Source organism: Chaetodon trifascialis, chromosome 18, assembly GCF_039877785.1.
Source record: "Chaetodon trifascialis isolate fChaTrf1 chromosome 18, fChaTrf1.hap1, whole genome shotgun sequence".
Lineage (NCBI taxonomy): Eukaryota > Metazoa > Chordata > Actinopteri > Chaetodontiformes > Chaetodontidae > Chaetodon > Chaetodon trifascialis.
Window position 1 is genome coordinate 12,740,157 of NC_092073.1, and position 26,321 is coordinate 12,766,477.

General features: G+C 44.8%; 2 protein-coding genes across 3 annotated transcripts; both read right to left on the reverse strand.

Annotated features, from left to right (window-relative positions):
• Window positions 1-591: 591 nt before the first annotated feature.
• Window positions 592-12,807, reverse strand: oplah (5-oxoprolinase, ATP-hydrolysing). Its single transcript, XM_070986585.1, has 28 exons — window positions 12,707-12,807; window positions 11,046-11,239; window positions 10,547-10,738; window positions 10,080-10,194; window positions 9,115-9,238; window positions 8,541-8,736; window positions 8,267-8,432; window positions 8,002-8,140; window positions 7,585-7,652; window positions 6,869-7,044; window positions 6,645-6,770; window positions 6,318-6,430; window positions 5,985-6,155; window positions 5,727-5,864; window positions 5,311-5,449; window positions 4,956-5,068; window positions 4,354-4,505; window positions 4,085-4,245; window positions 3,891-3,992; window positions 3,617-3,791; window positions 2,917-3,101; window positions 2,691-2,837; window positions 2,450-2,584; window positions 2,191-2,340; window positions 1,850-2,007; window positions 1,597-1,757; window positions 1,400-1,497; window positions 592-1,305 (listed from the first exon to the last, which is right to left on the reverse strand). Exons 2-28 carry the CDS (start codon window positions 11,214-11,216, stop codon window positions 1,153-1,155), a joined length of 3,924 nt encoding a protein of 1,307 aa, XP_070842686.1. The 5' UTR covers window positions 11,217-11,239; window positions 12,707-12,807; the 3' UTR covers window positions 592-1,152.
• A 631-nt stretch (window positions 12,808-13,438) lies between these two features.
• On the reverse strand, window positions 13,439-25,603 carry shrprbck1r (sharpin and rbck1 related). Of its 2 annotated transcripts, none has more exons than XM_070986474.1 (14): window positions 24,904-25,603; window positions 23,007-23,181; window positions 22,240-22,317; window positions 21,837-21,978; window positions 21,588-21,678; window positions 21,093-21,414; window positions 19,736-19,836; window positions 19,451-19,621; window positions 17,202-17,362; window positions 16,941-17,052; window positions 16,262-16,441; window positions 15,940-16,038; window positions 15,559-15,702; window positions 13,439-15,272 (listed from the first exon to the last, which is right to left on the reverse strand). In XM_070986474.1, the coding sequence occupies exons 1-14, from the start codon at window positions 25,177-25,179 to the stop codon at window positions 15,192-15,194; spliced, it is 2,133 nt and encodes a 710-aa protein (XP_070842575.1). In that variant the 5' UTR covers window positions 25,180-25,603; the 3' UTR covers window positions 13,439-15,191. The 2 variants fall into 2 exon arrangements, with proteins under 2 accessions (XP_070842575.1, XP_070842576.1); XM_070986475.1 differs by having other exon boundaries at window positions 19,736-19,827; window positions 24,904-25,288.
• Between the last annotated feature and the right edge of the window lie 718 nt (window positions 25,604-26,321).

Below are 26,321 nucleotides of genomic sequence, written 5' to 3' on the forward strand. Positions count from 1 at the left end.
CACACACGCACACACATTCAGAGCCAGCTGATTTACATCAACAGTCCAGCGGCCGTCAGCCTCCTGCTGCTTCCACTGCTGTGGCCTCTATCTCTTTATCAGCTGCCTACGCATGCCTGCACTCCCTCACCATCCTTCCACCTCTTCTCCCTGATCATTCCTGAGCAAAAGATGGGAGGAGGGGGACACCACTTAAACAGTCCCCCCTCCCCCCAAAACACACACACCGTGAGTTGTACCTCCACACTGCCTCTCATGAATTCACATGTATGACTGTAGTCACTTGTAGTCAAACTGGGCCTTGCTGGGTGTGTGTGTGTTGTGCTTTTACAAACACTTGGAGGCAGCAGAGCATCATATATCATTTGACCAGCTCCAGATTCATCTTCTCACTGCTTTGCATAATGACGAAACATTTTTGAATGACCCGTTACAAAAGAGCTAAAAGTGACAGGAGCTGATGTGACATGACGAATATTATATCCACTTCACAGACTATTTCTACATGCTCTCTCAGCATGTTAATCCTCTCCTCCACTCAGAAAAATGAAAAATGGAAAGACATTACTTAATAAAAAAAGAAGACAATCTCATCAGTAGAGATGGGGTTTATTTGTACATCTTGTTAAAATAACAGAACAGTAACGACGTCACGACTCTGTGGTGTTAGATAAGTGGTTGCTCCAGTTAAAAGCAGATTAGCAGCTGATTCACATGGTTGTTTTTTTTTTCTTGCATAATTAGACTGGAATTCATTTAAAAACAGAAAAGCATTTCAGTAGGCAAAAATACAAACTGTCTAACATGGCAAAGTGGTATTATCAAAATGAGGCAATTTAAGTGAGCGACACATCTTCAGTGTCCATTGCACAAATCTGAGCTATTCATATTCAGTCACTCGGCCTGCTAATGGAAGCACAGCCCTACTGTTTCATAAACCATGATAATATGTGTCATTTCTGTTCCTAGCCGACACCTTGGCTTCATGTTTTCCCTTCTAATGTTAGCGTGTGCCTTCTTTATTTCTCACAGTATCACAATGAAACCATTCTCAGAGCCCTACTCTGTCTGTCCTGTAATGTCCCCACCTCTTTCCTTCCTCATCTCCTCCTCTTCTGACATCTCTGTTAACCCTCTCTTTCTTATTTCTTCTCACACTCCCTCTTGTGCCATACGGTAGTCAAAGACGCTGCCTCTCTCGGGGAAAGTCTCATTCAAGCGCCTGCGTTTGGTCTGGGGTTTCCTGTTTGTATCCTCCTGTCGTCCATATCCCCCTCCTCCAGGGGTGTAGAGGCAGAACATGTCCTGCAGGGGGAGACACACAGACAAAGAGTAATTCAGCTGACAGATCATCAGTTTATACTTATAGCTGCCTCATCACACAGGTGCATCGTCTTACCCCGGGCTGAATGCTGACGCTGGTTTTGGCTCCCAGGTTGAGGACTCGGCCGTCTGCTCTGTGAAGCAGGTTCAGCCCTGCCGCACCATCCTCACCTCCTAACCAGAGATTAGAGAGGACGGAGTAAGCAAACCAAATAAGTAACTCTAGCATCATTTAAAGGGGCTGCTGAGGATTTTTGTTGGGTCAGAGTTTACCCTGGATGCCGTAGGGGCGGGTGGTTCTCCTCTCTGTCAGTACAGACAGAACCACCTTGCTCCTGAACAGGAGTTTTCGCATCACGCCATCTCCGCCGCAGTATTTCCCAGCACCTCCTGAGGCGGGCCGCAGAGAGAACTGCTCCAAAATGACTGGATATCTGAACACCAGATGGACAGCAGCAACATATACGTGAATATCAATAATATCCAACTAACACAACAACTTTAGACTCCCTAAAATATGTCCCACCTCTTCTCCAGAATCTCAGGGTCAGTGATGCGGGTGTTGGTCATGTGACTGTGAACTCCACTCCGCCCATTCCATCCTGGCCCCGCCCCTGCTCCCCCAGCAACTGTCTCATAGTAACCTATCCTCTCACTGCCGAATGAAACGTTGTTCATGCAGCCCTGATGGAGAGAGGAAATGACAATAAATAAGCAAACCACACGATCAATTAACCAGTGAAAATATTACATTCACTACACTTTATCTTAACACTTTCGCATAATTAATGTCACTAACAAGCAAAGCTCCCCAAAACATTGTGCTGTTGAGCATTTTTTTCCACGTACAAATCCAGTTTTTCTCACCTGCGAAGCGGCGCACACCTCAAACGCCCTAAAGATGACGTCAACCACCCTCTGGGATGTGAGTACATTTCCTCCAACCACAGCAGCATTCTGGGAAGGCTGAAGGATTGAGCCAGGGGGTATGATGACTTTGATTGGTGCAAGACAGCCCTGGATATGACGAAAGGAGACAGCTGAATGATAAGCATTTGAAACTTAGCTTTTTTCATGACAGTAGAAGAAAAGACAGAACAGAAGAGCAGGTATTAAAGGCGTTTACCTGATTCAGAGGAATGTCCTGTCCGACCATGCAGCGCAGGCAGTAGATGAGGGCAGAGAGGGTGATGGCGCGTGGAGCGTTGCAGTTGCCCCAAACCTCTGTCCCCGTCCCTGTGAAGTCAAACACCGCACTGCCCTGTGGTGATGGAGGTTTTTGGATTTTATTGCAAAGTCACTCTGAGAAAAGACCCGACGTCTTGGTAAAGCAAGTTCCTACTGTTTACATCTTTCTCCCCGCTCACCTCCTCTTCATTAATCTGAACCCGCAGTCTGATCGGTGTTCCATCATCCATGAAATCCTCCGCCTCCACCTCCAAGGAGCCAGTCTGTTGTCGTCGACGATGTGCGAAGTCTTTCAGCATGTCCCTCACTGCCAGCTCTGCGTTACTCTGAAACATCAACACAAACTGTAGTAGTGCATCACCAGCAGAACTTAAGTAGTGCCGTTTCATTTGTAGTCAAAGTTACCTGAATGTATCCCATGTAGGCCTGGACCACAGCTAACCCGTAGCTGTCAATCAGCTCCCCCACCAGCTGACTGCCTCTCTGATTGGCTGCCACTTGAGCCCGCAGGTCTGACAGGTTGTCATGGAGATTACGAGTCCCAGAGCAGTCTGGGTACTGGGCCGGAGCCATCAGAGCTTCAGTTACAGCTGATATGGAGACGGAGAGAAAAGGCAAGAGAGGAATCCAGAGGGGAAAGAGACAAACAGAGCAGAGGAGTCTGAGCTAATTAACTACATACAGATACATTTGTATATAAACACAAATACTCAGCTGACCCTTTCTCAAACCATATAGCAAGTTTTTACATTGATTTATGTCCTTGCAGGAATTGTTTTTCTTGTTAAAGCTCCATCATTGTTGTACTGTAACACAGCTGCAAGCAGCGGCTACTTTAAGAACTGACCTTGATGCATTCAAAGACAGTTTGATACAAGAAATGTCAGTCTGCTGTCAACTATTTCTAGTTATTTGGCTAAGATGCGTAAAGTCACTGTTACGGTAAACACTCCTCCATAATATGATTTAAAAAACACAATGTAAGAACTCTTTATCTTGACGTGTCAACAGCTCTGTATTATCTCTGCTCCCTCCTTTCATCAGTCTCTCACATCCATTCTTCGCTCTTCTCTTCCGCCTCCTCCTCCTCCTCCTCCTCTCTTACCCTCTTCCTGGAAGACACCACCAGTGACGAGTTTAAAGGAAGTGAAGACGGCCCCCTCCTCCTCAAGGGACTTGGAGTGTGGGGGCATGGAGCCTGGAGTGATGCCTCCAATGTCAGCATGGTGCCCCCTGCTGGCTACAAAGAACACTGGCCTGCTCACCCCCTTCATATACACCTGGGGTGAAAAAAAGGTGGAGAAACAACAAGAAAGTGAGGTAAAGATGAAGGAGGAAAGGAGACGTATGTCGTAAAAAGAAAAGATTGACAGACTGACCGGTGTGATGACTGTGAGGTCTGGGAGATGGCTGCCACCCGCACATGGGTGGTTACTCAGAATCACATCCCCTTCCTTCAGCTTGTTCCCCAATGATTTGATCTGCGCAGAGAAGAAGAAAAAACATCAGAATTTGGTATTAATCCTTTACTGTTTCGGCAGAATGTCTTAGCTCAGAGACACACATCCCTCACCTGGTACTGGACGGTCTCCTGCATGGCCCCCAGGTGGACGGGGATGTGGGGTGCATTGGACACCAAACCGCCGTCTGGTCCGAACACAGCACAGGAGAAGTCGAGACGTTCCTTGATGTTGGTGGAGATGGAGGTTCTTTGGAGAACTCTACCCATCTGTTCTGTAGAGGGAGAGAGATGGAACAAGCTAATATTTTCTGCCCTCAGTCTCCTTAATGTCCCGCAAACAATCCGTCACTCCTTCCTCGTCCTCTCATCTGTAGATCTACCTGCTATGCTCATGAAGCGGTGGGAGAAGATGGAGAGCTGCACAGTGTTGAGCTCAGTGCCCACAGCACAGTGAGGGTCAGAGCCTACGGTCATGCAAACATCGCCCCCTTCTGTCAGACAGGCCTCACAGCACGGCTCCACCAGGATGGTACTGATGGAGGAAAGAAATAGATATTTATATGAACAAGTTGGCCTAAAACAAAGAAGTGGAATTATCTGAGCATGTGTCCACAAATTCATGAGAATAAAGTGATTAAGCAAGAAATCAAAATTTAAGACCACTGATACTGCACTTAAAACTGAAGTGGATCATATTCAACAGGTTTTAATGTCCTGACTTAAACAAATGTAAAAATGCTGGGATGCCCTGATCAAGGTTATTGAGCCCTATTGAGTACTTTATCCCGGGGTCCAATACTGAGTCGGATTCGATACTTCTTTACCTTCATGTTAATAAAATATATATCTGACACATTGAAATAACAGCTGCAGCCTTCTACATTACAACTCATTTTACTTTCCACAAGCTACTTGGTCCAAACACCAAGGGTCTCAATTCCAAACTGTTAGCCTGATAAATGTAAATGATTGATATGCCTGCCTGTTTTTGTCAATGATGATGGCTGGTCCCTGGATACTGTGACCACATGGTAGCTCCTCCCATAGATACACACTGGTGTCCAGGTACCCCTCCTCAAAGTAACACTTGGTCATCTACAGAGCAGAGAAAAGAACCACAGGATGACTATTTTCAGACCATAAAGTTGTATTTTGTTACAGCTTTTATATACTTCTGAATGATTTAATTGTTAGCGATTACAGCGTACTGTATGTGAAGGGAAGCGAGGTGAATTAAACAGTGTGTCTGTGTGTTTATATGATACGTTTGGCTGTGTGTGTGTGCGTGTGTGTGTGTGTGTGTGTGTGTGTGTGTGTGCATAAGAGAGTCCATGTACCGTGACTGGTTTAGCCTGTCCGTGTCCCTTCTTTGTTTCATACACTGATTTGATACCAGATTTGCCACAACCCCTCACTCGGATGTCATCAACCATGATGGGTCTGTCTGGGATAGTGAATCCAAACTCCTTCAGGTAACTAAGAAAAAACAGAGGAGGAGTCACATAAGAGAAGGAGAGAGATTAAAGTTAGAGGAACAGTAGAAACAACGAGCAGTGTAAAAAAGCTCCAAAGTGAACTAAGCTTATCTTCTATGGAAAAATGGCATTAACTTGGTGTGTTTGTTTATACGATATCAACAGAGGGCAGAGAGGAGGAAGGGTGGAAGTGCGAATGAGTTATCCCCTCAGCCAGTCACTGAGTACATGAATAAACTAAATGAATCACTGAGGAAATGAGTAAACAAAGCGCTAACCGCTTGGTGAAGGCGCTGTGGAAGTCTCCAGCTCGACAGGAGTGGGCGCTGCGAGGGTAACCAGCAGCAGTGACCATGAGAGCACAATCGGTGCCCTCGTAACGCATGTGTAGGAAAACTTCGGTGGTTATCTGACCGCTGAGGAGGACGACAAACACATCATACCGCATCATTACTTCATCAGAAAAGGCACATATTAACACACCCACAGAGGCATACGGTCAACCCCAATCCATGTAGTGTGTTGCGAGTGCTGACCTGGTGAATCCGCGTGCACAGAGTGTATCCTGGCAGCGTTTTGAGAGCTGCTCCACCCTTTGATCGAGCTTGCTGAAAGACTGCTGCTCGTACTGCAGCGAGCACGGCTCCTGCACCTCCTCCACCACGTCAGCGAGAGCCAGGCCATAGGCTGACAGCACGCCGCTGTATCTGCAACACACACACACACACACACACACACACACACACACACACACACACACACACACACACACACACACACACACACAAATGCATATTACAGCCACACATACTGTACAGGAATATGCCCTCACACACATGCAACATGGAAACTCAACCCCTCCTTCTCACTTATGTATGAAGACGGTCTTCATCCCCAGGGCTCGGGCGATAGCACAGGCGTGTTGGCCACCTGCACCCCCGAAACATGCCAACACATGCTGAGATGTATCATGGCCCTTAGCCTGTGAGGGTGTGGGGAGGAGGGAGACAGAAAGAAAGGAAAAAACATGTTTTTAAATGTTTGACATTTTTTTAAGGGAACCTAGCGCTGATTTCCAGGATCAGATTGTTTGTTATCTAATGTATTTGGGTACAGATCGCATTTTAACCTCAGTTAGTGGGGTGACAGTGTTACTGCTCTCAAAGTTGGGGCTGAGACTTCAGAACCTAAAATACCTGTGTGAGAGCTCTGATTGGCCGGCACATGGCCTCATTGGCAACGCGAATGAATCCTATAGCAACCTCCTCGACACTCATCTCTGGCGTGCTGTTGCGGGAGTGGTCGGCCCCATTTGTGCTAACCTGCGAATGAAAACATAAAAAAATACTTGAGCCTTATAATTGATCCTCCCTGAGAGAATTATTGAAACTCTGTTCAATATTTCAGTAAATATCAGTGCCTGTGGTTGGTTAGAAGACAAGAAGAGGTTGATCTCCTGGGTCAGATGATGGAAATGCTTCATGGTTTCTTCCAGTGACAGCGGTTCGTTCTCCCCGGGCCCAAAGATCTTTGGGAAGAAGGAGGGGAGGAGGCGACCCAGAGCTAAGTTAGCATCGGTGACAGTGAGGGGGCCACCTAGGAAAATCCCACAGGATATGTGTTATGTTTTTCCACACAAAGAACACATGTTTAAAGGCTGCGTTTGTGTAAGATGCTTCGCTTGGTGTTTCAGTCTGGTATTTTAACTTCTTTTATGTAATTCTGTGAGAAGTGTGCGCACAACGGTGGAAAGGCACTGGAGATCATGTGTGAAACAGAGCTAAGCGCTACTCAACTCACCTGCAGGGAACGCCAACTGTGAGGTCGAAGTCAAGTTTATTTTGCTAACACACACACATACACACACACAGCTCCAACTGAGAACTACGAGGCAGGCTTCAGCTCTATCAGCTCAAACTTGGATGTGCGCCACTTTCCAACAGTCATGCAGCTAAATCAAATTATCAGTGCAGAAGAAGTGGGAATGAAGGAACGGGACATGAGAACAAGAAATCCAATAAGAGCGGTGGATCAGCTGGATGTATGAGAATGATTTACAGAGAGGGTGAAACCACTGAGGGCAGAGAAAGTGAACTAAAGGAAGCAACGGTGGAGGAAACACTAATAGTCTGTTACCTTTTCTGTAACAGGCCGGTCCTGGATGTGCACCTGCAGACTCTGGTCCGACCACAAACATCCCTGATCTGAGAGGAAACAACACACGTGTGAGTGGACTGGCAGGATTACAGTGATCATATCAAACCTCAGGCTTTCACAGCTTTAGCACTTCTGATGAAACCGACCATGTTTTCCATGGCTTCACCTGGGCTCTAACCTAACAATGCAGTGGGTGTATTTCTTTTTTGGAGGTGAAGCATTACAGATGCCTCACTGGGTTGATCATCCACCGGAAAGATACAGGCGCATAAATTATAAAGTCACTGTTCAAAAAAAGCAGTTGGAAATATTTACCTGCTCAGTAGATCTGACTGGATCTATAGCAGTCCAAAAATACAACAAACGGATCAAAAGGTGGGTGCCTAGCTAACAGACCTGAAGAAGAGTCGTGATCCTCCGCCCGCAGCCACAGTGTTGATGTCCAGCTGAGGTGCCTGCAGGGTCACTCCGGCTGTTGTAGCCTCAAACACGTGTTCATACTGGCCAGCGTAGCGGCTTACATCAGTGGATGTTCCTGGAGAGAAAGAAAAGACAGAGGGAGCATGAAAAGCTGCAAAAGTGAGCATTTCTCCAGCATCAAACACAGAAAGACCACAGAAAGATTCTTTTTTCTATGATCTTTCTAAATCCCCCTACTCACCGCCCATGTCAAAGCCAATCACAGGTTTCTTCTCCATCTGGCTGTAAGAGGTGATGGCGTATCCCACCACACCCCCCGCTGGCCCAGATAAAATGGCTCGTGAACCACAGAACTGCTCCATGGGAGTCAGACCGCCATCTGACTGCATGAACAGGACGTCCACATCCTGAGGATTCAGATGGACGTAAATAAGAGATGGAAGAGACCCTTTCAATGAACAGATGAAACAGGATCTTACACTGATATCAGTCACACGTATTTTGTATCAACGCACCTTCAGGCCACCCTTGAACCCAGAGGTAAAGCCTTTTAAATACTGATGAATTTTGGGAGTGAGGTAGGCGTCGGCGCAGACGGTGTAGCCCCGAGGTACCGCCCGCACCATGGGCATGACCTCGCTGGACAAAGACACCTGGGTGAAGCCAAGACGGCGCGCCAGGGCGCCCACTGCTTTCTCATGATCAGACCACCTGAAGGACAGAGACGCACAGGGAGAGGAATGAGGGTGGAGCTGGACTGCAAGTCCAACATAAGGCTCTTATGCAATTTCACAAGGGCTCTACAACATATTGTGTCTCTTATCTTATCACTTCAAGGTGCTTTATGTAAGGAGAGGGAACTACATGTGACCAGAGTAACTGCTAACTGCTGCTAACTGTAGCTGCCATTAGCTAGTTAGTTCAGTTAGCAGGCCGATCAGCTGACTCTGCCTGGACTGGAAGCTCAGAGCACTGGGGCAGGAAGTGTGCAAACTATGGGTAAAATACGAACTTCCACTCAATACACCATGTGGGTTGCATAACTGAATATACAGGAACAAAAAGGAAAAAAAAGGATGTAGTATTTACGTGTATGAGTGCAGCAGGAGGACAGCCAGACTGGTGATCCCGCGAGACAGAACTCCTCTGAGATCTTTTTCCACTTGCTCCAGATCCAGCTCCCTCCACACCTCCAGAGTATCCCCTGTGCTGCCTGAGACACACACACGCACACACACACACGCACACACAGATATAATCAGGATTATTTCAAATTATGCAAGGCATTCAGACAGTGATCTCATCCAGAGCAGATTACAGTGCGTGCGGGTAGACTGAATTTATATTCCTACATTTACAACCAAAAACAGTCCCATCACCAACGATAAATTCTGTGAAAGTGTTCAGGACAGAAACAGAATGAAAGCTGAGGAGAAACAGATTCGGAGGTGGAGGCAGAGAAGGAAAATGACTGAAAAAAAGATGGGTCTTCAGTGGACAACATCAAATGGAGAAACCTTTTTGGTATTTTTGGTATTACAAACAACACATGAGTAACAACAAGTAGCAAAACAGGATTTACTGCTTCACAGAGCTGCTGTAGCATACCTAAAGACCCTTTGTCTTCTTTGTGTACTAGTGCTTTCTCAAGTAGCTTAAGTTAATTTACTGATTTTAGTGATATTACATAACCGTCTACAAGCTTTGCTATATATTAACAAGACTCTCTAAGAGTCTACACAGCCAATTTGCGTGTTTCTAAGGCTGCATAGGCCCTGAGGTGCTTTTTAGCTAAATGCTAACGTCAGCATGCTAACATGCTCTCAGTGAGAATGCTAACATGCTGATTTCAGCAGGTATGCTCGCCATGTTCAACATCCTAGTCGAGCGTGTTAGCATGCTAACATGTTCTAACACAAAGTACAGCCGAGGCTGATGGGAAGGCCATTGAGGGGAGGATGAATGTGTGTAGCACATCGTCATTTCCTGACATTCCATCAAATAGTTGAGATATTTCGACACTCTCCAAGAGACCATGTGGTCGTGTTTCATACCTGTAACAATACGTTTGGGATCCTTCCTGGGCAGCTGGCAGCCATCTTGTCCGAGGACGACTCGCTCATCCACCTCTATTACCTCTTCATACAGCACTTCAGGAACCGCCACCTCCTGTATACACACACATTTATATCACGCCTCCACGTGTTTGTCATACATGTATAGATTGCCTATACTGTATGTATAGATAGATTTAATAGATTTTCTATTGCTGTATTTGACAGCTTAATTGACAGCCCCTGTGTGAGATCAATTAAATCTTATCTTATCTTATCATATCTTATCTTAACAGAGGATCAGCCTCATACATAAGTAACCAATTATCATAACCATTAACGGCAACTGGTCTGGGGACAAACTCCGAGCCCTGCCCACGGTTTCTGTCACACAAGATAATGGCTAAATGCAGCGTTGCAGGACACAAGACCCCACGGACAGCATTAAGGAAACCACCATTACTAACCAAATCAAACAGCTTGGGCCTGGCCTGTGTGCCAATGTGCAACAAGTCCTTGAAGCCCTGCGTGACCAGCAGCGCAGTCCTTTCTCCCTCTCTCTCGAGCAGCGCGTTGGTTGCCACTGTTGTGCCCATTCTGATCCAGCCAATCAGAGAAGTGTCGACAGGCCGGTCGCGAGGGAAGGGCCGCCCTGTTTCCTTCCAATAAATTCACACAGATATGTGCAAATTACATACTGTTCACACAGATGATGTGGTGGTGATGTGTGCGTGGTTTAAATGGCATCAGCAGAGGCGTGAACTCGAGCCACGTGGCTCATGTCATGGGATGATGTTGAAACTGTGACCAGAAGTAAATTTAATGAGGAGCACATAAGCACACTTTGATTGGTGAGTGGTTTTCTGTCGCGATCTAGGCAGATTCTAACACGTGAAACAGCTTTCCAGTGATAACTTTCATAAGAGTATGTATCAATACATCCATGCATCCACCCCATCACATTACCTCTTCCAGGACTCTGCGGATCCCCTCGGTGGGAGCATCTTTGTAATTCTGCGGGTCCCGGGACAGCAGCTTCAGGACTCTCTCTCGACCATCAGGCAGACGGGCAAACACATCGGTGAAGGTGCCACCCCGGTCGATGGCAAAGTCGAATTTCCCATTATTCTCAGCCATAGTGAAGAGAGAGGAGTCTGTGACTAAGCGGAGTCAGAGAAGGTGAGAGAGGGAGAGATTAGCTGGATCCACTCTGTAACACAGATCTGCTCACAATCAATACAGTGACACGGCTACTCTGCATACTCTCTGCCTGCATTTCTAATCCGCTGCCCTCCTCTCATTGTGTTTCTCTGTCCTTTAAGCTGCAGACCTCCAGGTTTATGTTTGGGTTGACATTTGGCTGCCCACGTCACTCTCGCTCATACATTCCTCGCTCATCCATGTATTTCCTAGACAAGCAGTCCCCAACCTTTATTGCGCCACGGACCGGTTTCACGTAAAGCAATAATATGCGGGACCGCCATAGAAACGAATAAAAAACAACTCATCATCACCCTGAATGTGGTTGTTGTAATTAGTGAGAACCCTGCGCTTGCTTCTCTTCAACGAGAAGAGAAGAGAACTTTTCCGGGTCGGTCCCGGCAAAGTTCTGGGTCGGACCCGGGTCGGACCCGGGTAGGTACCGGGTCGGATCCCGGATCGGATGCTGAAAAACTGATTCATGCCTTTAATTCAAGCTGACTAGATCCAGCTGATTATTATTATTATTATTATCATTAGTGTGCGTGTGTCCAGATGCCGGGTCTTGATCCCGCCACAGGTTGTTGTTGTTGTTGTTGTTGTTGTTGTTGTACTTCTTCTTCTTCTTCTTATTATTATTATTGTCAACATGATCATTAGTGTGTGTGTGTCGGGTCGGATCCCGGGTCGGATCCCGGGTCGGCGCCGGGTACTGACCTCCAGAAGAAAAACCACTGATAGACCTAAGCTTATTCAAAACTCTGCAGCTCGACCATGAACCAGAACCACGAGCAGAGACCACATTAGTCTAGTTTCAGCTGCTCTGCACTGGCTTCCTGTAACTGTTCTTATTATTATTAGTGTGTGTGTGTGTGTGTGTGTGTGTGTGTGTGTGTGTGTGTGTGTGTGTGTGTGTGTGTGTGTTTGACACGTGTACCAAGGCACAGGCTTTCAGACTCTGATGATCAATAAAATATTTACCGGTACCGGTCCGTGGCCCGGTGGCTGGGGACCGCTGTCTTACACTGACAAACGCACCCAAACGCCTCGCGCCGCATCAGTTGACCGACACGTTTCGGCTTGTGGTTTTCATCAGGGTGGCCACAAGCCGAAACGCTGTTAAACCTATCTTGTATATTTAATGTTTTTGCAAGTGGCGCTGCAATTTTAACGAAGCGTTGCATCACAGCAAAACATGCAATTCCAAGAGAAACTCTGCAGTGACATTAATGAACCACACGGCCACCGCAACACCACCAGAAAGTCCCAACCTGCACTCAAAATGAGCTCTGAACTACATACTTAAACGGGTCGTGGCGTGGCTACAACCCTCTCAAGGTTTGCGGGATAGAGGAGCATGCATACGTCGGATTAACAGCGAAGGTAAAGACTCAACAATCTGACGCCGTCGCGACATCTTTACTCACCTGTCCGCCGCTATCGGCTGCACCGGAAGAGCGTGAATGTTTGATAGTCCGCTAACTCTCAGATCCTCCTCCGGTCGCCTCTCCGCCGGTGTCGTAACTACAGGACGTCGAACACCGAGTCTGTTCAATGTGCTGCTTTCTGGGCTCTAAACTCCGCCCCCCTGCGAGGAGCCCGTGGAGTCATCTGACGAACATTGACTTCAGTCCTGAATGGATGTGTAAAATGTTCAGCTTTCAGTCTGTCTCGTGTCCATATGTGTCTACTGATAGACGCTGTCCATTGATTGTTAAATAGGAGAAGACAGTTTGATTCATTGTCAGTCAGTGTGTACTACCTGTGAATCGCCGACAGGTGTCAGTGTCGCTGCGTGGACACATTCACAGCAAACAAACAAACAAGCGCCTCATGAGGACAAGTCAAAGGTGAAAGTACTAATCATGTAGTAAAATGATTCATGTCAGCGTTTTCCTATTAACATGCTATTGAATTAATGCTGCCGCATTAATGTGGTGGTAATCCTTGAAAATGCGTAATTTACAACACAATCTGGTGCTTCATCTACATTTATGTAATGCAAAATCTTTTAACATTTGAAATGAAATGACCCCATCGTCCCCTGGCATTGAAACTAGCAAGAATACACACGGCCTCAAATGCCAAAAGAGTAAATGACCATCAGTGCAGCAGATGTGAGACTCTGTTCATTCAATTGCACATTAAAACACAAGTTTGAGTTTAAGGAGTATTTATTGATAATTAAGGCACAACGGTACATCAGCAACACAGAGCTGATATATTCTAACACAAGTAACAGTGAAGACTTTTCATGGCTTGTCAGTGCTGGGCAGTAGTGTAGTCGAGAGCAGAGTCTGGTATCTGGAGTTAATCTCTTTTTATTGTGGGTAGCAGTATGCAGCTAGTGAGGACAGTTGCTCTTATCCTGCTCAGGGTTGTACACGATACCTTGTTAAATTCCATTAATGTATTAGAACAACAAATTCATGCATAGATGAATTAGAAAATGTGACAATTGATACAAAGCTTTCACATCAATAAAATACTCTGTTAAGTACGCTGGCTAACATCATATGCACCCTATCGTTTGAGTTCCTTCCCAGGAATCAGAGCTTATCAAAGAAAACCTGTTCACATGTGCCTTCTCTTACAGAAAGTGTTCAAGTATTGCAATCAATACACTGTGCTATTTATTGATTATGTCATCACACAATACTCAGCTGATCGGCAGTATCACAGTGACCTCTGTACCCGTCCTTGTTAAACACAGAAGCATGTGAGCGATGACCTCCCAAACTGGTTCCACTCAAAGTCAGGTGGTCGAACAACAGATGAGACTCGGATTCACAATCAGACACATTTCAAACCTCTTTGGCGACAAGGCGTGCGTGCAGACTATCACACGGACACAAAAAATATAACCATATGTAACCACTCTATACACTTGTTCGATCTATCTCTATGCAGAAAATTGCATATCGAGGACACAACAATCATTCTGTTACGTTTCCCAGAAAACGTCATCATGAACACCCTGTTACAGCGTTTGTGCACAAGAATAAGGCCACCTCAGTTTAATGCAACGTATCTTGGCATGTAACTACCATCACAGAAAACAACACACCAGTATGGCTACATTTGCAGTGCAATCATTTAAAAAAGCACCACAAAGTTAACACTTTCCCTGCACACTTCAAACCACCTTTATCATCATCTCTACTGAACACTGTTTTACTAAAAATCCAACAGCCTGCGTTTCCAGGTTTGTGAGAGGCAGAGTTAGCGCTTCATTTCTGTTATTCTGATTGCTGAGCGGAAATTGAGAATGTCTTCAGTTTTAATGAGGATGCATTTTACAACACCAGTTCCAAAAAGTTGGGACACTGTGTTAAACGTAAATAAAAATATAACGCAGCCATTTGCAAGCAAATTGTTTACTGACGGTTTTATGAAATGTTCCTGAGTCCATGTAGTAATATCCTTTACACGATCATGTGTTCACAAAGTGGTGAACTCGCTCCATCCTCGCGTGTGCCTTTCCAGGATGCCCCTTTCATACCCGATCATGATACTCTCACCTGTTACCAGTGAACCTGTTTACCTGCGAAATAATCCAAACAGCTGTTTTTGGAGCATTCCACAGTTTTCCCAGTCTGTAGTCGCTCCTGTCCCAACTTGTTTGAAACGTGTTGCTGCCATCAAATTCAGCACAACTGTACTGTCTTTGTCTTTGTGCTGTTTTCAGTTGTGTATTTATCTAAAGGGATTTGCAAGTTATCACATTTTTTATTAATGTTTTACACAGTGTCCACACTTGTTTGGAATCGGGGTTGTGCAACAACCATATACAATCAGTTCTGGCTGAAAAACACTTCTCTATTCACCCCTTTTCCACATTTTAGAAAAGAGTTTGTTTCAAGTGGAGTCTCTCATTCCCTTCTATCACTGACCACTGACCAGTTGAGACCCTCAGTGGCAGTTTTGGCATTTAGGATGACATTTCTGATTGTTGACGTTGCAGCGACATCCTCCACTGGTGTCTCCAGGACCCTTGGAGAGGATCAGAATTAAGGGTTATCAAACCTTTTGAGTTACCTTTGAAATTTAAGTTTTTAATTTAACCACCATATTTTGGCTGTATACCATCATTTAAATGCTTTGCCAAAAAAGGGTGGCTTGCACCTTTAGGATGTGTATTTGTTCTTTTTGGAGTCTGTCTAGCCGAGGTTTATGAACCTTACTTCCATTCCACGCTCAAATCCTTAAGATGTAGGAGATCAGGCAGGTACACAAGGAAAGAAATATGTCACGAGAAAAGGAGGGAAGGATTTCTTACCCTAGGCCCCCAGCGGGGTCCTCTGGTTACCCAGCAAATCTCAGTGTGACAGACAGTACAGCGCAGCCAATCACATCCATCCCTCTTCTGCACGATGATGCCACACTGAGGACAGTGCATTGCTTCTCCTGACTGCACAAGAGTCTGTTTGTGAGAAGATGGAGAACATAAGTTGACAGAGGAAATAAGAGAGGATGTGAGAGGGGAGGATGTGGTAGGTGTCAGTTCCTATATGACCTGTAAGCACGTTGAGCACCATCTACTGTAAGAACATGATCCATCTCTGTACTTAAACAGGGATTGGCTGTGCCTCTGATAAATGAGACAAGGTCTTTCTCTTTCACTGCATACACATGAACAGAAGTTTCTTTTGCAGCTCACCTTCAGTAGATGTGTCGTCCTCCTGGCAGCAGAGTCATTTATAGCACGGGCTGCAAGATCATCCTGGTATTGCTTACAGTTCATTCCCTCATGGATAGACTGAGGAGAAAAGAAACAGAGATAAAGACTAATTTTTCTGTGTTTAACCACACTCAATGTCTCTGATGCATAAGCATATCGGTCTTTAAATAGCACCTAGCCTAGCCTAAATTGATTGTTGCACGGTGCAATCTTACTTCCATTTGTACCATCAACAAACTATGGGAACTCAATTATCAAATACGATGTTATTTGTGTGTGTGAATAGCTTTGTATTGCATACTTTACAAATCAGACAGTTGTGTTTCCTGCAGACAGGACAGTGGAAGACATTGACTGTGTCCTCGTACACACACCAGCCCAGACAGTCTGGAGTGGCGCAGTGGTAGCTGCCCTCACATCGAGACTCTGCCACTGACAGACCCCTTTGCAGCCAGCGCTCATACTCGTCTGCTGGCACCAACTGTAAAGGAGAAAGGGAAAAGACTAGCTGACCTGAACAGGTTAAAATCTGAGGTGCAAAGAAAATGAATGCAGGTGAAAACTGATTGATTAGCTGTTATTTCTAATCTGATCTTCTACTTTTATCACTAACCATCGCGCTCTTCTAGCAGAGGCTACATTCAAAACATCCTGGCTGGATCACAGTTTACTGTTTAACATTTAGCAGCTGGAGAGGTTGGCTAACTGTTGCTTCATGTTAGCTGAAGCAGCTGAAGGCTGTCCACAGAAAGACGTGCCAAAGTCTGGGCTGAAAACAAGTAGCAGAGCAGCAGCTTCTTGGCTATGTACTGTTGAAAGGAGCTTTTCTGGCTTGATTAAAACATAATTCACAGTGACATTTATTTACATATTCTGATGCTCTGGGATGCTAATACCACCTGCTAATATGGCAGTTGGAAAGGTCTTGTATCTTAGCCAGGTGTATCAGAGCAAATACTGCGTTTGCTGGTGTGACTCACAGCTCTGATCTCCCTCTCCTGCAGGGAGCAGGTGCAGGAATATGTGTCATCTCTGTAGGGACAGGACACCTCCGGCTCCTCACTCAGCATGATGACTGAACGTAAGCACTCTCTGGACAGGCATACACACAAACATGCAGATACTGACAGGTCTGAATCATCAGAAACATGCTGGATATTAAGTCAGGCCTTTTAAATCCCTTGCCTTTTTTCTCCCTCCCTGGCCATGACACCACCTTTTCACCACCTCCTGAATCTTACCTGCAGAAGCAGTGGAGACACTCTCTCAGCAGGACCCCCTCTCCAGGCTGCAGGTCCACATAGCAGATCCTACAGTCCACAGGCTCTGGGTTAGGCAGCAGGTCCTGGCTGTCCATCATCACCAGCCGGGCAAAGTTCTCCCTGCGCTCCTCTTCCCTTGCCTGGCACAAGCAGTGGTGTTGTGGAGGGTTAAAGGACTGTTCAGCAAACTGTTTCCCTTCAGTTTTTGTTATAGGGGCACAGTGAGATCGGTCATGCACCCTGACACGTATACACATGCAAACACACACATTGTGTATAGACACTTTATTTTCATCTGTTTGACAGAGTATATACAATTAGCAGTGCAAAATTAACATTCAGGCGAATACATTCAATTTAGTGGAAACCTCTGCTCATTAAAAAACAGTCAATAGTGAACATGGTCATCCAGCTGAATGGTCAATATGAGGAAACATCTTTCACACTTCTCACCAGAGCTTCACCATTATCTCTTGCCAAGGGCTTGTACCACTGAGCAAGATTATTGGGTTAGCCAGCTAACGTCCAGCTTCACTCAGTGTTTCTGCAACCACGAAGCTGGGTCAGTTTTAACTGGGCTAAATCACCATGTTAACCTATGCTGCACGACTAACCTGCCCAGCCACTGACTGATCAGCTCAAAAGAGTTAACAATAAAGTGACAAATAATACAGACAAATAAATATTTTTATACTTGGGTTGAATCGTTCTTGCTGTTTCAGGCTTCAGACTCATCACTCAGCTGCATTTCAACTGTGCAAATGTTACTTAATTCCTGACAGGAATCCTGACAGCGTCGATGCTTTCACACCCTTATTCCATCCCTTCATGTCAGAGGAACATGAGGCGACTGTGACAATAACTGGAAATAAAAACTGAACTATCCCCTCTGTTGTCTTTTCTAAGAACAATCATCCACACACCTCAACTTCTCCCATGATTATCTACACGACTAACTACTTTTCCTCTTCTCTCCACTCTCTCTGTTTTTTATGTGCATCACATACTGTGCTGTATTGTACTATTATAACGACTATAATAAAAGTTTGTTCGTCATCTGACTAAGAAGTACTCACTCTGTACTGACATATATAATGATTCCCACACTTCTTTATAGCCTTACTTCAAACACTTTTATGGTGTTTCCACTGCTTCTACTACTCTCTTATATTTTGCCACCGGTGTCACATTTAATCTCATTTCATATTATGTACTTCAACCATGTTTTGGATGATGCTTCTTGTAATTGTAAATCACATGAACACGCTCGTTGCTGGACAGGATACCCCCCAGTTAACAGAACTAGCTGATAACCAGCTTCGTGATACCAGATGGCCAATGTTAGGATTGGTGAAGCCGGGTAACCCCGACCCTGTTTGTCGTTATGTTTTTGTGACAAACTTAACTTTGAAATATCAATATTGACCCTCAAAAGTCCAGTATCAGTCAGGTTCCGCTCTTCACCAGAACAGATCTGACACATTTTCAGGAAATGTGATATCAGCTGTTCTCACGCAGCGTTTCTTTAGTGTAGGATCTCATGAAGATGTAAAACACTGGAGCCAGGAATGCACCTGTATTGCTTCTTTGGCCAATACTACGCTGAAATAAGGCTTCAGTGGTTTCAGTGCATCTCAGATGAGCTCTTTAACATAAAATTCAACTTCAGGGTAGAAAGTAGAAAGAAACAGAACCATATGCTTCCAATTCAAGCATATGCACATGCATATAGTATTATGATTGATGATTTGTGTGATCTAAAGGTGAGTGTCTGATTGCAACGGAAATGGTGCTACAAGCTGAAACTGTTGAAACATAAATAAACATGGAGTGTGCGTATGCCTGTGTCTGTGTGTGTTCAGTAGTCCTGGTCCAGGTTATACAAGAGTGAGTTGTTTTGAGCCCCAGCACTCCTCAGCAACTCTCTTCTCCCTTTCTCCTTCAAAAAACAAAAAGAAAAAAAACAAAAACAGAGACAAAAGAGAAGAGAGTCAACCTGAGAGAGCCTGTAAATTGTAAACTTTCAATCATATTTCCCTCTCCTTATCCCCCCCCCCCCCCCCCAATTTGGAGCCTTGTGATGCTTTGCACCTTTTTTTTTTTTTTTTAAATCACTGCCAAAGCAGTGTTTTACTTTGAGTATAAGACGTACATACAGGTGGGTGATTTTTATATGTAAGACAGTGGGTGCATGCTATGCTCGGTGGCACAGGTGTGTGCTTTCATACCTGCTGGTACTGTCTGATAGCCTCCTTCTCCTGCTGGATTCGTCGGAGTTCCAGTGCATCAGGTCGGTATCCCCCGGGGATGATGTAGCTCTCAGGGCGGTTTGTGCTGCAGATCTCACAGCCCGGCCGTGTTGGTTTATTGATATAAGTGCAAGAAGGGCATGACCAACCCTAAGGGATAGAGTGGGGCTTTTATTCTTTGCTCTCACGAGTCATTCATCCTTATCAGCATTACGTCTATATGTTTTAATGTTTGAGACACAGCACTACATGCATGTCTATTACCTGAGCGGAAGCTGTGTTGGGGCTCAGTGCATCATTCAGTTGAGGCATCTCTAGGTTGATGAGATCTCTGATCTCGCTGATGTTTCCTCTCTCTGACCCCCCTGAAACATTTAAGGAGCAAAAAAAACCAAACATCCAATTAGCAAAATACCCGCAAGTGAATATGCATTATATATATATATTAAAGAAATAACACTGCGTAACGACATGGCTATGCAGATTTAAATTGGTCTATTCTTACTTTTCCCATTATAGTGCACTCTTATATTCTTATGTGACCAGTCACAGCAGAGGTAGAGCTTGAGGCAATGTCGCGCTGGGGTCTCTTTACATTCAGTTTTGGTAGAACTAGACTACTTTTGACACAATTAAAAAGACTGTGGTGTTATAAAGCCATGCTAGAATAACAAAGGGGTTTTAACAAGACATTGGATCACATTGTAGTTTCTGATGCGAAAATCTCAGTTCATCTGGGTTGCATCATCTTTGGTATTGTAGCTGTATCTGATTTTTTTTCTTAGATTTTTTGCCTTTTGATTTTATTGGCTAGTGCAGCTGAAAAGGGGGGGGGGGGGGGGGGTGACATGCAGCAAAAGGCCCTGCATTGGAAACAAACCTGGGTAAGGACACAGCCTCAGCAGAGCATCTGATTTTACTTACACAGTACATTAGAAAGCCTTGCTCTTGTTTTGTGTTGCATAACGGTTCTAAATGGGTCATGCAAAGGTCATGACTAACGAGAATTCCTGCCTTGCGGTTGTATGCCTCTGCCAGCCAGTCAAGTTGTAGTTAACATCCATGTCTGTCCACACTCATACATGGAGTGTATTCTTTGGGGAAATTGAAGTAATCACTATATCGGCATGTATGACCCCAGTGAGTCATTTCCAGTGAAAAACATGCCGTCTTCTCTTAGAGAGTAGTTTTACAGAGGACTGACAGAGAGCTTCATCACATGGTGCAACAACATCACCTGAGGCTCAATATCAGCAAAACCAATGAGCTTGTGGTTGACTACAATGCTTCAAATACGAATGTTGTGTGGCAGAAACAGCCACTAAATGGCTCTCACTAAAGCCACCAGACTCCATTTATAGAAACAGTAATTTTATCAAAGTAAAATACGTTCACTCAAACTCATCTGGTTTCACTGAACTGGGAGAGAAGCAAGGATGAAGGTGGACATAAGAAAAGCAGAGGGGCCGGAATATTTTCACATATAATTCTGGAACTATTTCCACCAGACATCAAGACTGGAGGAACTTAAGTGTGTCGGATTCAACAGATTTCAACAGATTTTCCCTGTACATCTGATCTGACAAGTGAGACAAACTCGCATACTAATGCCTTCACTCACCTGTATTGCTGCTGGTATGGAGTCTGGGAGGTAGGGTGGTGTGAGGCCTCCGGTCCAGAGATGAGGGGCCATTTGAAGAGGCAGCAGGGAGGGGCGGAGTGGGAAGAGACAGAGATGGAGGACTGAGAAGAAGAGCACTCTCCTGGTCCTGCTGGAGGACTTGGAGGGTCAGGCGAGCATGGCGGGCCGATAGGAGGTACAAAAAGGCTGTGTCACCGTCCTGGTGAACCCCGTATGAGGCCAGAGAGCGCTGGTCGGTGCACAAACACTGACCAATAACCCAGCGCTGCACGCGTGGGTGAAAGCCATATTCAAGAAACATCTGAGTTGGTAGGAAGACAAAGAAAGAAAAACGAGAGAGGAAGACCGTGAGACAGAACCTTTTAGATTGATACTGATTCTTTGGGCTCTTTCAGGCAAATGTGACTAGTGATTTTGGATAAAACTGACTCTTTCAGGACACAAATGAGGAAGAGAGGCAGACTTCAGACTCACCTGCTGTTTCAGCGCTGCAGTAGTCATGTGTGGGAAAACTTTGACAGTGACGCAGCAGGATGAACAAGAATCCTCCACTACAACAGCCAAGCTGTCAGATCAAATGAAACGAGCTATTAGCCTCACAGTTTGTGTAAATTGTCATAATCGACTTTATCACATTTTTAAACACGAAACTGAGCAAACATCGACTATCTAGCGTGTTTCTAGAGTTCTGAAAATCATAGTAAATAATGATGATGCTCCTACTTGACTTCAGTGTCTTCATAGCCTCTGGTGGAGGGTTGAATCTTGAGTGCAGCATGTTGTCTGGCCAGCATGGCAGCAAAGACAGAAGCAGACTGCATGTCACCTGCTTCTATGGCTCGGCTCAGATCTATGCAGGTTTCCTCTTCACACACATATACACACACAAGGAAACACAAACAAACACATACAAATGAACATACTGAAAAGGCTGAGTGGGGGTGCTGCCATACCTCTAAACAGCCTCTAGGGGGCTATAATCTAATAATAATAATGATTGTAATAATGATAATAATGATTCAATGAAGGAATTCAGTGACTGAAGGAATGACTAACTTAGTTATACATACACAGCCCAAAAATCAATAAACATTTATAGTGGCAGGAAGATGTTCAGCGCACACACCTGTTTGTTGCAAGGCCAAGCTGTTCTGAGGATCGGGACCATCCAGGGGGCGCTGTGGACCATTATCTTGAGGGGCAACTGCAAACAGCAACATAGTAAACAGCAAGGTGAAGATTTCCTTCTAATCTTACATGTGTTCTTGTCATCAGAACGACAGGGTGAGCACCGTCTCTGATCCACACATGATCAGAAAGGCTTGCTGATGACAAACTGTGCTCAAATCGCAAAACACAGAATTCAGAATAATTGGAACTGAAAACACAGAATTTGGGAAATGATAAAACTTTTCATGAGGCGCTACAGATGAGCCTGGTGTACAGTACATCGAAAGGGAGATTCACAGGGAAATTCTTCTGTCAACATCCCCTAATATTCTATTTCAAGTTGAAAATATGAGCCTGAGTTAGTGTCAGTGTTAACTGTGTTTGAATAAATATCATTGTGTCAACCTCAAGCGGTTATGAAAACTGCTTTATTACCAGTTTTTATCAATACACAAGAAGTAAGCACAGACCAAAGCTAAAACATGAAGCTTGGTCACAGTGGTTGAGACGGACTGCAGTGATGTTAACAAACATCGAGCAGGGTGATGAAAAGCTCTTCTGTTCAAACAGATAAATAACCAGTTTGATGCGTCAAGCTAAATTTGCGTGAACTAAGTTCACTACAGGGCAAATGAATTCCACCAAGTGAGGATACACAACAGGGATTTCTTTTAATGTCGCGCAGTAGGTTTGAAAGGGCTCACAGGACCCTGTTTTGCTGACCTCTGTGTGCTTCTTTCAATGAGGATATCACCACCGTAGCCCACTCCTGGGCCTCCTGCTCACAGCGAAAGTTGAAGGTGATGCGATCATGCGGAGGTGCCGCCAAACTCAGCTCGTGGCACTTCGGTGACTTCACCTCATAATTTACCGTCCCCAAATCAAACTCAGCAATGGTCTGGAAAAAGAGGGAGAGAGAAAAATAAGAGATGCGATAGGAAGAAATGGGGAAGGAATCATGGGTGACGTTACGCCCAAACAGCAACTATGAGTGCCACCGCATGTGACAGCCCAATTATACTGTAACCAACTTCAATAGAGATGTACCGTTAAAGCATGTAACCAAGAAACAGCACAAAGACAATATCTTCAATGTTTTACTTGTTTTTGTAAATATCTGCTTATTCTGAATTTGATGGCAGCAACATGTTTCAAACAAGTTGGGACAGGAGCAACTAAAGACTGGGAAAGTTGTGGAATGCTCCAAAAACACCTGTTTGGAACATTCCACAGGTAAACAGGTTCATTGGTAACAAAGTAGTAAATATAAAGTTGTTAAAGAATCTTCCCTATTCCTCTCAGTTTATTTGCTTTTAAAACAACATTGTTGTTTGAATGCGCATAGAGCAGAGAGAGTGAAGGAAGAATGAATGGATGGGGGACATGTGGCGACTATGGGACCTGTGTCTCTGTGTCGTATTTGGTCCTTTATAATGTGCCACATGTTTTCAATGGGAGACAGGTGTGGCCTGCAGCAGGTCATCTAGTTTGTGCTCTTTTACTTTGAAGCCACACGGCTGTGATGTGTAGAACGTAGCCTGGTGTTGTCTTGCCGGAGTGAGCAGGTTTTGCTTCCAAGCCTGTCTGTACCTTTCAGCATTGATGTTGCCTTCACTGATGTGTAAGTTCCCCATGTCATGTCTGCTAACACACCCACACCATCACAGATGCTGGCTTTGTGCCGGCAACAATCTGGACGGTCCTTTATCTCTTCAGCTGTGAGGACATGACGTCCATGATTACCAAAAACAACCTGAAATCTGGACTCATGAGACCACAGCACTCTTTTCCACTGTGTCAGTCTGTCTCAGATGAGCTCAGGCCCAGAGAAGTCGGCGGCGTTTCTGGATGTTGTCGATGCGTAAAATCGCTTTCATTTTGCACTTTGTTCAAGTCTTAACTTGCAGTTATAGATGCAGGGATGAACTGTGTTTAACAGCAAGAGTACCCAGGGCCATATAGTAATTTCCTACATACAATCAGGTTGTTTTTCAAAGCAGTGCCACTTGAAGGATCTTAATGTCGTAAGCATTCAATGTCAGCTTTTGGCCTTGCCCCTTACATGCAGAGATTTCTCCACACTCTGAATATTTTGATGATATTATGGATTGCAAATGGTGAAATCCCTTAAATCCTTACTATCATGTGATGAGAAACATTGCTCTTAAACCATTGGGCAATTTTCCCACGTAATTTTTCCACAAATAACTGACATGTATGAAACTTTCCCATATAACTATCAGGCCAGATTTTTTTTAATCCATTTTTCAGGTTTTTTCTTGTGAAATACTGGACAACTTTTCCTTTTTAGGACAATTTAAAAAAAAAAACTCTAAATACGTAATTTACAAGCCATAATGAGAGGTCACGTTTACAGCGAAGGTCCCAAACAATGCTTAATTACCAATTGGGTAAAGTGGGCATCTACTCCATAGCCCTTGACCCTTATGGGGCCCAAAGTTCACGGTGTGGCAATGAGTCTGAGGTTACTGTGAGTTAGTTTGATAATATGTACCAAAAAGAGCTCTTTAAGCCTTCTTTATGTATCCATGTCTCCTCCACTTCAAACACATTTCTCAACGAGCCAAACACCACTGCTGTTTCGCTGCTGTGAACTCACCACAGTCCGGCCAGTCCCGCCGCTGTCCTGGAGCGACAGCCGGAATTCCCCGGATTTCCCCGGGTCCATGCTGAGCTGCAGGCGGAGTGACTCATCACCTGCTCCCGGAAGACACAGCGGCCGAATACCAGAATGGCACACCGACACCCGAACCGACATGAGGACGGTCTGGCAGCCAAGTTGTGCTTGCGAGGCGCCATAGTGAGCGGGGAGGGCGGCGGACTGGTCCGGTGTGTAGCCGGGGGTGTGAGTCCAACCGCCTGAACTCAGCGACATCCTGCCAACAGACTCATGTAGAAAACAAACACGAACACGCGGGGGTCCGGGCGCTTCGTCGCCTGTCCCACGTCGTCACCTGTCCTTTGCTTTGACTATCCTCCTCTTGTTTTTTACACCATATCTCGTCGCTGGTTATTAAACAGCCACACTGACAACAGGAAGCAAGTGCGTAGTCTGACAACTGTTTGGAGCGACTTCCACAAAGTGTTGCTCAAGCTCGAGGTTTCACTTCTGTCTTCATCCGTTGTCGCTATGGCTTCGTTTTAGGCAGGTTTAGTGTTTCTTTCCCGCTGCGAAGCAGTAACAGCATGCTTCGGGATGTCCCGTACCTATCTGACATCAAGGTTGTTGACAATAGTTTGGTACTGGTGACGCTGGGAATGCTGCGGGCGCGTGTTCTTTCGCTTCGCACTGCGCATGCGTCGCTGGTGGGGTGACGTATGTTGTAATAAGGTTGTTGCTTTAATTAGAAATATCGCAGATGAGCTTGGTGAGCTCCTCTGTTAGCTGGCTTTTGGTTAATATTTTAATTCTACGCGAGTATGCTGTTCATCACACGAGCGTTTTCACGCATTTGGTATTTTATTGCCTTCATTTTTTATATGCGCGTGTGTGCGTGTACACATATTTTACCACACAGGGGCAGCAAAGCTTCCCCTATAAAAGTTATATGTCTTCCCTTCTCCTGTTTATACTAATTTGCGGAAATCTGTTTTTAATATCTTTAAAATTACATATGTGACATACATCAGATAATGTAACCATTTAATTTTTAATTTGTTGTATACTTTTTTGCAACTGTGCAATAGTACAAACACTATTTATTATCCATATTGGCAACAATATTTGTATGAACTGTACATATTGTATATATTTACGAAACAGCAATTCCACATATGGCATTGGTAGTTTTTCTTATAAGAATATTGGCAATAGTATTTTTATGGGCAGTAGTATTTTTATGGCAATAGTATTTTTATAATCTGTACATAATGTTTATATCCTTATCTTGACCCTTCTATGACACTGTTTTTGATGTTTTGCTTTTTAATACTTGCTGGCTGTAACGACGTAATATTCCCAGTGTGGGATCAATAAAGTTTTATCTTATCTCAGTAATTATTAATATGATGGCTTCA